Source organism: Hippocampus guttulatus, chromosome 2, assembly GCF_054856545.1.
Source record: "Hippocampus guttulatus isolate MCC_2025c chromosome 2, RoL_Hgut_1.0, whole genome shotgun sequence".
NCBI classification, from domain to species: domain Eukaryota; kingdom Metazoa; phylum Chordata; class Actinopteri; order Syngnathiformes; family Syngnathidae; genus Hippocampus; species Hippocampus guttulatus.
The window spans coordinates 14,025,350-14,036,515 of record NC_141262.1 but is presented as its reverse complement, the minus strand read 5'-3'; the positions used below and the strand labels follow the sequence as shown (position 1 = coordinate 14,036,515).

Here is an 11,166-nt window from a genome sequence, read left to right as displayed (position 1 = left end):
CGCGCAGTGGTGACGTCACGTCACAACATCTCACTGCATGCCAAGGATTAAAAAAACAAACAAAAACAAAATGGAAACAATCAATCACTTCATTGATACGTCACAGAGAGGACCCCCCCCCCCCCCCCCCAATACATGTATCAAATCTTAACATAAAAGAACCAAAAAATGATTTGGATATATTCCTCAAAGTTAAAAATATGGCTTGTACTCAGCTATCTATCTTGTTATATTTCATATACATATTTTTTATATATATATAGAATTATTTGTCATGTATCACCAGACTATTTACAAATTAAAGTGGGCATAATGGGGGTGATAATGATGTATATTTTCACAAATTAATAAGTGGCAGACAGGACATAGAATTAGCCATTTTGTGACCAACATTACACCATGTCACAGCAGTGGAAGAAAAGCAGGGTGTAAGGAGGGAGGAAGGGTGGAGGAGGTGGTCATAAGCGAGGCGACATTACTTCTTGTTGAACATATCCATGAGCGGTGCCGGGATGAACTTCATCACCGTGTCCATGATGCTCTCCTCCTCCTCCTCTTCGCCACAGCCGGTAGGCACCGCCTTCTTGGGGCGGGTTAGGCTGCCCTCTGAGGCCTGCTCCATGGCGGCCGCTGCCTCCGCCTCCTTCTCTTCTTTCTTCTTGATGCCGTACTGCACAGGGACAGAAAAAAAAATCACATTAAAAGCAGCAAGCAGCAGAGAATGGGCCCCTCGTAAACAGTTTTACATGGTGAATCTTTGACGTGATTAAACTTTTATGCCCACATTAGATGGCGTAGGCAACAAAGCTGGGACATTTAGCATGACCCATCTGCCTTGGTTATCAGCTTCAGATCGGGTCTTGTTTGGATCACTTCCTGAGTAAGAGGTCTGATGCAGCAGGTTGTTCCTTGATGTATCAGTTGCGATGCAGTTGCTATGTTCTCTGATGAAATCTTAATAGGTTGCTATATCTATAAAGGGCTTATAAAATGTAACCGAGAGCCCCAAAACTGGATGTCACTTGAATTTATCCCCCACTGAGAGTTCTCAATAAAGGAGGACTGTAGCAGAGGCTGATGTAAACCAGAGATTTATTTTTTCACAATCAGTACAATTACAAAAAAGCCACATGAAAGGATAGAACTCTGCTATAGGTCAGGAAACCACTAACAATAATTGTGGTGCCAAATACAGAATATGGGCACACAGTGCCAAATAACCAGAATTTATATGTCTAATAAATAGGTGTCAAAATAGATCCACTGCAAATATGTCACTCTCAAACTCATAGCAAGCTTGAAGATGAACCACACTGGTAAAGGGACTGTGAATTGGCACCAGTAATTCTAGTTTTATGTGAGTTACGTGGGAGTGTGTGTGTGCCTGTGTATATGGCAGGACTTTGCCCAAGACCTCAACATCGAGCTCGACGTATCCCAAGTATGGGATATCCAGCCCATTCGCTGTGGTTACTTGAAGCCCATTACCGGTTTTCAAATGGTCTTCAGTTTGGGGGTTAAGTTGTTGTTCAAAGAAGGCCTGGGTGACTCTTGTCACCATTGAGCCAGTGTCAAGTAGGAATGCCCCCCCCCCCCCCCCCATTTTAACCCGTACCACTGGGCACTGTCCAATTAACTTTGATGCAGCCTTACTCTTATGAGAACCAGCAAACCCCCCTCCAGGTGCCAGGTTCGTAACACCTTAGGGCGCTAGTTTGCATAGTGCTACTTGCACCGGCCTGTCTGTTTTGTTACCTTTGCTCCACCCATTCCCCCCATTCGGTTTCGGATTGATCGATAAAACTGCTAATTTTCCAATTCATGTGAATGGCCAAATTGACTCGAAAATGGCCACTTCAAACCAAAACGGCTGACATCCTGGTCAAATTTGGGCATGGGCTCTTGAGACCATTTCATACCTTCTATGATTGACATGTCCATCAAAATTTGTGTGGATTGCCACACATTCTCAATAGAATGCTATTAAAGATGATCTCGAAATGATGAACTTTAGAGACCGTATCCCACTGAGCGACATGTCTTTGAGATGCTTCTATTCATCCTCACATGCTAATAAATAAGCTGTGAAGCAGATTTTTTTGGCATTCAATTTGATATTGACTTTCACAGAAAGGGAAATTAAAATAATAAATACAAAAATTAAAAATGTGTAGATAACATTTTTTTCAAAGTTTTAACATTTCAAACTAGCAATAAATAGTTTGGACGCCCTCTGTCATGATTTTGAATGAGAAACTGTCCAAAGTTGTATATAAGTATAAGCTTGTATATATATTTCCAGATAATGTGGAAATAAGTAAATAATAGGAATCAAATGGCTCGCTCTTCTCTACTCACAACCATGTTGTTAGTGGAAGCCATTCACCTCAGTTGAGATAGGCTTTAAACTAGAGAAGCCACAAAAAGACCCAAAAAGTGACCCTGATGGATAAAAATTGGTTAATGGCCCAGGCCAAGCTTCAAGTTAACCTAACGGTCGCCCTCTCGTGTGTCTCAAACAGTTCTCCGTGTTATCCGTGTTGCTCCTCTCGTAACGTGGCACAAAAACTTTATTTTCACTTGTTTTTTAATTTATTAATTTATTTTGTGCCACTGCGAAGTGCGCCGCAGAGGACCACTTGGCCAAGGGGCTGCACAACAGTTGATCTCAAGGCAGAAATGCAGAAAACGGGATGAACTCCTTCGTGACCTCATTGCCGCTTCTCCGTAATGGGATTCCAGGGCCAATAAATATCCTTGAGGAAGACCACCGGTGCGGTGCTCTGTTGCGTAGATGAGCGTCGGCGCATTTGGTGTGTGTTTTCACAGACAGATAGCGAGGTCGTCCGGGGATCGGTTAAACTAAAATCATTGCAGACGAAAACAGCTCGTCAGCCTTTCTTCGCCGCCATTTGCTCGTGATTCATTGGAGTGCCCCAAGGCAACGCTGCGCTATTTCACAGCAATACGGTGCAAAATTATGCTATCCCCCCACCCCCGGGTACATGGAATTAAAATTACAACACTAATAGGATGGTGGACTCACAAAATCCCGAGTTATTTTTATTTTATGACATATCTTCCCTGATTGTTCTAGTTTATGATATGTCAACACCGCTAGGACCTTGTTAGCGTTTTGTTAGCGGTCTTCTCTGATGAGGTTTTCCAACCTTTACTGAACGACACAAATTTGACTTATTTCACGTTCTCTGTTGGAGTTAAATGTCTATCTTAAATGTCTTCACCACTGCCTCACTTATTGACATTCCATCTTTTTTTTTCATGTAAAAAAAATCTCCCATTAGACTGCTTTTGCAATTGTTTTCCTGTATATTTATTTTGGGGAGCATGTACGGTGAATGCCACTCCTGCCACCAAGACGGAGTTCTACGAATAGAGCACTCTGGCAAGAAAGAAACAGTGACTTGCCTTTTTGAACTTCCGGAACTTTTCCTGTTCGTGTTTTTGTAGCACGCAAGCAGCGAATTTCACTTCTGACACTGATATCGGACGAGGCATTCAATTGTTGAGAGAAGCCTGTGGGCTCTTTTGTCATCGATAGGCACTTGTGTGCTTGCCATAAGAATAAGCGCATCTTCATTTTCATGAGGGCCCCTGGCTAATTTCACAACATCCGCAAGTGGAGGTCTGCTTGCACTTGCTTATAAAGATACTTTACACTCTTCGATCTTCTGCATGGACTCCAGCACAGCGCCTCTCCTGCGCTGAATTTAAAAGTACGAGTGGAGCTGCTTTTATTGGTCTGGAAACAAGTCGGCTGTGATCACTCGCGGAAATGCCCTGTCTAAACGAGCCCGTCGATGATAATACCCAAAAGAAAGAAAACTCTACCCACGCGCACAGTTTGTACATTTTACATCTCATCCATAAAGTAATTCCTGATGGCAAACTTTTCTCCCCCCAAAAGTCTCTTAACAAGCAGAGGCGACTTTGAGGATTCTCTTGACGGGTATCAGCTCGTCTGCCGACTACCGCCATGTTTGCGCTCTTTGCCGCCCGCCATCTGTCTCGCTCGGCAGCCTTTCAGACATATACAACAAGCAACAAAAGGCCTGAAGAGACGACGGCTACGCTCACTCGAGCCCCCGACGTCGTATGGGGCTGTCGCTTTCTCTTGCCTCTTACAAAACTCAACAAGGGGAATAACTGCGACGCCGCAGTGACAAAAAGTATGCTCCAAAGTCAAAGTATTGGCCATGTTGAGATTGCTGATCAACGTCTGTGTATTACTCATATTTGTCACTTTTCTTCACTTTTTTAAGCCGCTTTCACACCACCTTCATGGCAAATTGGTCTTAGGCTACGGGGTACATTTGGCATTTATTTTATTTGCTCAAGTGGGAACCAGTGAGCATTCGGACAGCGATCGCAGTCGCTCATGCCTTCAGTGTGTAGGACGTGGGTGTTGAACTCATGCTTTTTAATCACAGGCAGTGTTCTGCCTCTGATACTACCTCAAAGGCTGGCCCCCCCAAAGAATATCAAATGAGAGTTCGAGATTATAGGTCACAATGGTGGAAAACATTTAAAAAATTTAAACGTATTTCTTTTTTTTTTTTTGTATATCACAAGAATGCGGCATTTGAATAGGGGTGTGTAAACTTTTTATATCCACTCTATGTACAAGACCAGGCAGAAACCTTATTATTTTTATTATGATTGCGATGATGATGATTATTATTATAAAAAAACATTTTGTACTTGTTAGTTGATTTTATTTTATTTTTTTTTAGGTTTTTACATGTGAGGGTGATGCGGGCGTTGCATTTCATACCTTGTCCCTGATGCCCTGTCGGATGTTTTCCCTCTCTGCCTCCATTCTGGCATACTTGGCTTTCCGTTCTTCCTCTTGTTGCCTCAGTGCTTCTTGCCTCTCCTCCTCCTTCTTCTGGGCATCAGGGTCTTTCTCCTCCTCGCCGCCCAGCATCTTGCCCATGTCTTTGGTGGCCCCTAGAAAGCGTTTGAGAGAGACAAAAAGTGTTATTTTCAATCATTAAGCTCAACTGTGTATAATTTTACTCTGTGCCTTTGTAGGATTTTACGGCCAATGTTCAAAAGCCATTTTTGTCTGCGTACAGATATAAAATAATTAAATAAATGGCCTAAAAGTGGCTGGAGAGAAAAATGTATGATTTGATGTAAATGGTCTTTTTTTTCTAACACAGTGTATTAAAAGAGCTGGAGTTGAAAACTACATAATCAGACAAAAATCCCCATCCATGGGAGATTTCATACATTTGCATTAGTACAGCTATACGGTGTTCATAAAAAAGAAAGAAGATGCACACAAGCTGCCGACATCGAGCCCAAACGGTGAAGCGTCCAAGTCAAACACAAAAAGCTGTCACTTGAAACCAAAGCTTAAGTGCCCGACAGCAGAGGTGAGCGGCTAGAATCAAAGTGGTGACACTAAATTATTACTTGTTCTCGTGATTGCCTTTGTGCCTCCCGGAGGGGATTAGCATCTCTTCATGCAAAGCGTCCACTTGGACCTCTGCTTCGGACCCGAGGACAAAGAGGCTGAAAGTGACTCTGATAATTTGGATGATGAGACCAATTGTGAGGCTTGTCTCGTAGTCTCATCTCCATTCACAGCTCTTTAGATGTGCTAAACATGCAATAATATTGTCTACCAGTGACATTGCATAAAAACTAGTTGGCACCAACTAGTTTTTTAGTACTTTATTTTTATTCCTTTGACATGTCACCTTTGACATGGCATAATTATGTCATGGCATAATTATGTCATGTCAAAGGTCCGTTTTTAATTGAGTTCTCCACGGGGCATACTTTTCTGTGAATCCTGCCATTACAGGATTCTGTGTCGATTAGTGAAACAGAGTTTCTACATGACCATTTCATATAATCAGATCCAAATCCAGAAACTTTAATTGCGAAGCAGGCTTGCAATCCACATGTCACCTTGAATAAATGACAATAACTTGCTATATGTACAAAAGTGCATCCTTCAGAAACATTTCGAAGCAGCATTTGCTGTAAATGGAAGCTGAATGTTGAAATTTCATGGCAGGGAGCGCTAGGGGGAAGACTAATCCAGATGGTCAGCTTGTGTGTTCTTGCATGTGTATGCTGTCACTGCAACACCCCTTTTCAGTCCAGCGCTTCCGCAACGGCAACTCGCAAACCTTCCACCTGCACTCCGTGCTCACTTTCAACGTACCGGAAACAAATTGATTTTAACCAGAGGCGAGTATCTTCATCTCAAGAGAGAAAAGAAAGAAAAAAAAGCCAAGCCCCTCATTCCACCACTGGAGGACATATCGGACGCGGCCATCTGCTTGAGGCAGGGAAATTGATGAGACGGCAGCGACCTGGAGGTTCCTGACTGCCGTTTGGAAAGCAAGGTGTTGACAGGCCGGGACAAGCACCCGTCCGTCGTCGGACATGCGGGGTGACAGCTAATTAATGAACTCCGACGATGTTCATGTCGGCAAGCGCTTTAATCACGTCAAGGAATTTGTTGCAACCAACACTTTGTAGGGACGAGATGCGGGAGTCTGTCCATCTGTTCTATATGTTTCAGCTATACCGCTTCTCCTCATCGGGGTCGCTGGTGAGCTGGAGAGTATCCCAGTTAACTTTGGGTGGGATGCGCCCTGGACTCGTTTACAGCGACAAACTCAGTTGACCAAGATATCTGCTTCTGACTGGGGCTCATTTCAGCGACTTCTCTCGTAGGTGTTCGTCAAAGTGCAAGGAAGGTCCGGAATTTCCTGCTTCAAACCAAAATGGCGGACTTCATGTTACATGTCATGCATAGCTCCTGGAGACTTTGTCGTGGATCCATTTATTACAGACATGTCCATTGAAATCCATGTCAGTTACTGAAACTGGTGCCGGGCTCTGATTTTTCTCCCTCTACTGGGTGCTATGGGATGAGATTTGGGTGGGTGCAGAAGCTCATCAGCGAATTTGCATGGCGTGACAACAAGAACGACCGAGAGAGCTTCTGGGACGCCACTGTGTTGCTATCGACCCGTCTTCAGTATTGTTTGGGGGAACAAAAAGGATCTACCGATGTTTAAGGTAATTAAAGGTTGTTTGAAAAATGTGGCCTCTCCCCTTGCAATTATCCCGTGTTATAATGACCGCAGCCAGCCTCTGTCCAGATTTGTTTTCATGGCTAAATCGAGCTGTTGCAGCCTTGAATCAGGTGCGTTTGTAGTCCGGAAATCGCGGTATTTTTGGACGTAGGTGTACAATATAGTTTCATCATTTTCATAATGCACAGAAAGAGTCGATGCTGCTTCCTGCTTCACTCCGGGCCAAAATTAAATTTGCTGAACAGAACTGAAAACTTTTTGCTTAACTTTGCTTCTCATTTCTCGAGGGGATTTTGCAGGATGAATATTAGTCATTCTTAAAAGTTTTTAATTGCAGATTTTATGAGACTTAGAGTGAAATAACTTTCGCTTCACGTTTCAGCAGGCTACTCCAATCCTCCCACGGTGACATTTTAGCGTCAACTAATTAGCACCGCCAATCACAGTGAAATGTCATTTAATGCCAGCGTGGGCTCGGAAATGTCTTTGGGAATGGTAAGGATGCATTTCCGCTCGTGTGCTAATTTATAAAAACAAAAACGTGTGTGCGTGGCGGGGGGTGGTATGGGGTGGGGCAGGTTCGTGCCTCCAGGCAAATAACTGCACTCCCCATAATATAGGCCTAAAAAACAGCAATAAGTAAATAAACTAATTAATTCATTAATACAACGTATTCCATGTAATCATCTCAGTTCATAGACGACCATGGTCACACATAACCGTCGAGCCCACTTGACCTCTGTCGCTAACCAAACCATCCAGTACCCCTACTGCATGACGTAAACTCCTTCTGCAGCGATGATGCCGCAACAGCCATGCACTGATTTATATGCAGAGGATGCGGTGTTATATGGAGAGAAGTGCTCTACTTTCATGGCGCACTTATTCCACTCAAGACAAATAAAACACCTCTCTTATCTAAATCCGTAGACGCCTTCATTCACAGCCCATATGAGCTGTGTTGCTAACCAAACAAAAGCCCCTTCCAAGCCACTTTCTATGGAGACAGTGTAACTTCTATACATTGATTTTCACGCAAATAATCTGCTCATCAATGTATATAAACCCGTCATTAAAAAGTTAACATTAGAATTCACCATTAACTCTTTCATTCCACAAGACATACTTGTACGTCTTTTTAAAATTAGACCCCGCCTACCAAGGACGTACTTGTACGTCTAAGTCTTTTTTTTTTTGCTTCATAGAGAGGAGGAGGGTCTGATGCAATCTATGAATGAGAATAAGCCGTTTGTATTGTAAATCATGTAAAAAAGCGACCGGTAGGTGGCAGTGGTGCCTCATGTGATTGAAATGCATGCTTTTACAAAAAGCTCTTTTTCTCCATTTTTTTTGCCCAGGAATCGCCATTTCCATGAAATTTAGCCATTTTGTAATGACGATTGCTGAAGAATGGAAAAGATAGAAACATTTTTTTCTGCTGAAAGAAGAGAGTCCAAACTTTATTTTGGTAGGCTCCATGTTTATATCGCATTAGAAACAAATATTCTGTGGGCCTTGCAAGATCAGTCAAAATCCAGTAAAACACTGGGATTGAGGGGGTTGCTCCAGTGAAAATGGCTGGGATTGAATGAGTTAACATCAACATGAAACCCATTTCAACTTTGTCGCAAACTAAAATAGCAGCTCCTTTCCAGGCCCCTGTGAAATCATGAATCCTGGATTGTATTCACAAAAGCATTTCAGCAGAGGCAATGCAGTCTTCTTTCATATTTCAAGTGCCGTCAAGAGGGTGTCCTCCGAAGCTCCGCTTCGCTAATTTTGATGTCGGGGACTAATTAGCTTGTGGAGACAAAGTTGCTGTGTGGCAGCGCGGAGAAGGACGTCCTTCCCCAAAGACATCCCTCGCACCCCATCGATGCGGTCGGCGAGAGACTCAGAGAAGCGAAACGATGGTGCAGGGAGGTGGTTGAACCCCCGCGGATGTGTTGGTTAATTGGTACACTCTCAGAAAAAGTACATTAAGGGGACCAATGCCTTGTCATTGGAGTTCTATTAGCACCATTAGTTCGATGTAGTGCTGCACATTGATCGTACCTTAAAGCAGTGGCTCTCAAACTAGGGCAAGGGAACTGGATAGCTTGGGGGTCCACAAAACAAAATAATAAACAGTATGGTAATATTTTAAAAGGGCATACCATGCCTACATATGGGGACCGGCGAGCTAATTAAAAAAAAAAACAAAAAAAAAACTTGTTAGCTCGACTGTGATATGATTGTGACGTATCATCACTTAAATCTGAAATCCCTTCAGCAATAGTTATTAGTCATCCTTATTTTTTTTTAAAACGTACTTTTGAGAATACTCTGTAGCATTACTTTTTTTTTAAAATAAATATAAACATGATTTCCAAATAAAAGGTGTATGATTAGGAGATAATGTTGTATTTTTGACATTCACATGTCAAAATGACTTTTCATCTCTCATTAAACTTTTATCTTAATATCATATTAATACGACTTTATTGTCATGAAATGATTTTTGTTTTGTTTTTTTATCCCAACAAAATGTGTCTCTCCTGTTGGAGTGGTTTGAACTTTTTTGCTTGAAAAAAAAATAGATTTTTTTCAAATGACATTATGGGTTTTTTCCTTTAAAAAATGCTAAAACTCCAAAATAAGCACGTTTTTCATTCCTATGGCCTACGGTAGTCATGTTCAATTGATGGGAAGATTATGAGGGTGTTCCTTAGAAAAATGCCTTCTGTGTAATGAATTCCCTGGACTGAAAAAGTTTGAGAGCACTTGCCATAAAGGGGAGAAAATAAATTTTGGATTCCTGACAGCGGCTTCCTTGCCTGTTTATACCGTGTCACTTTTCTGTAAAACAACACGGGCATGGAATGGGTTGAAAAAGATGTATCACAAATATTTTACCTCCGTGTTCCTGAGGTCGTGTGTTGGCACTACCGGCCTTGAACGACTTGAGATTTTTATAGTCAACTCTTAAGTCGACTTGATTCATTGACGGCTTCATTGATATTTTTCAGCACAATACAACAGCCCCATACCTTTTTTTTTGCACCACAGACAGGTTTCACGTGAAGACATTTTGACTGTCCGTCCGGCATACAAACAAAAACAAATGATTACGCCAAATGTCATTGTTGTTTCAAGTGCGAGTCTTGCGCATGTTTTTCTCTTAAACATTGTGGCCTGTCTCATCTTGTGCTCCATTGCACATTATAGGTTCATAACATTGACGTGACAAAGATGGTGCTTCACTTCCAACCCACTCCCATCTGTTATTGTTTTTTTTTTGTTGTTGTGATTTTATGTCCTGTTTTTATATAATATTTCTCTTATCTATTTTTACATTGTATTTCCTCATTGTCTGTACAGTGTCCTTGGGTGGCATGAAATAAAATAAAATGAAAATTATTAATAAAATGAATTATTATAAAATGAATTATTGTTATTATTATTAATATTATTATTATTGATCGGATAACTACAGGCGAACAAACAGCAGTTAAACATGTAAAACACCTACTCGAAATTGTTTGATGTGGAGTGATTAGCATAGCTCAATCTAGCAAGGCTAACCGAACCTGCGATCAACGACCAATTTATTTTTATGCTCTTGGACCCACGTGAAATGAATGAAGACTGTCGCCTTGTTGGCCGGACATTTTACTGCTCCACAGACCGTTGCAATCTGGCGACGGCAGCAGATGGATAAGTCAAAAGTCCTTTGTAAAATGAGCATTTGGAAAGAGTGATTTACAAGCTTTGCGACTCTCCATCAACGTTTATATTCACCTCGTCTGTTTGGCTGCAGTTTCCTGTCGACCCTTTCGTGGTGCAGTTTTACTACTCTCGATTCGCCGGCTCAACTCCCAACCTCCTCTATCCCACATCAATATCTTAGACACAGGACAATGAGCCGGGAAATTCCAGTGTGAAAGGGGCTAATACGCAAAATAGCCATGCATAAGGAAATAATATACCGTAATGCTAGGTGGTCGTGAAGCATAACAACTGCCATTTGCTTGTCCCACGCTATTGTGTTGAAAGCTGTCGTCAAATCTGACTGCGGCGTGAAAGCAACACACACTTATGA

At 42.0% G+C, this 11,166-nt stretch overlaps 1 protein-coding gene across 1 annotated transcript in view; it reads right to left on the bottom strand.

The window, feature by feature from the left end:
* Nucleotides 1-313: 313 nt before the first annotated feature.
* The window catches only part of LOC147208594 (complexin-2-like), a 51,133-nt gene continuing 40,280 nt past the window's right edge, over nucleotides 314-11,166 (bottom strand). The window contains exons 3-4 of the mRNA XM_086137778.1: nucleotides 4,796-4,971; nucleotides 314-670 (exon numbers count right to left, since the gene is read on the bottom strand). Coding sequence (XP_085993904.1) covers nucleotides 476-670; nucleotides 4,796-4,971 — 371 coding nt within the window. The 3' untranslated portion in view covers nucleotides 314-475. The remainder of the gene's footprint in view (nucleotides 671-4,795; nucleotides 4,972-11,166) is intronic.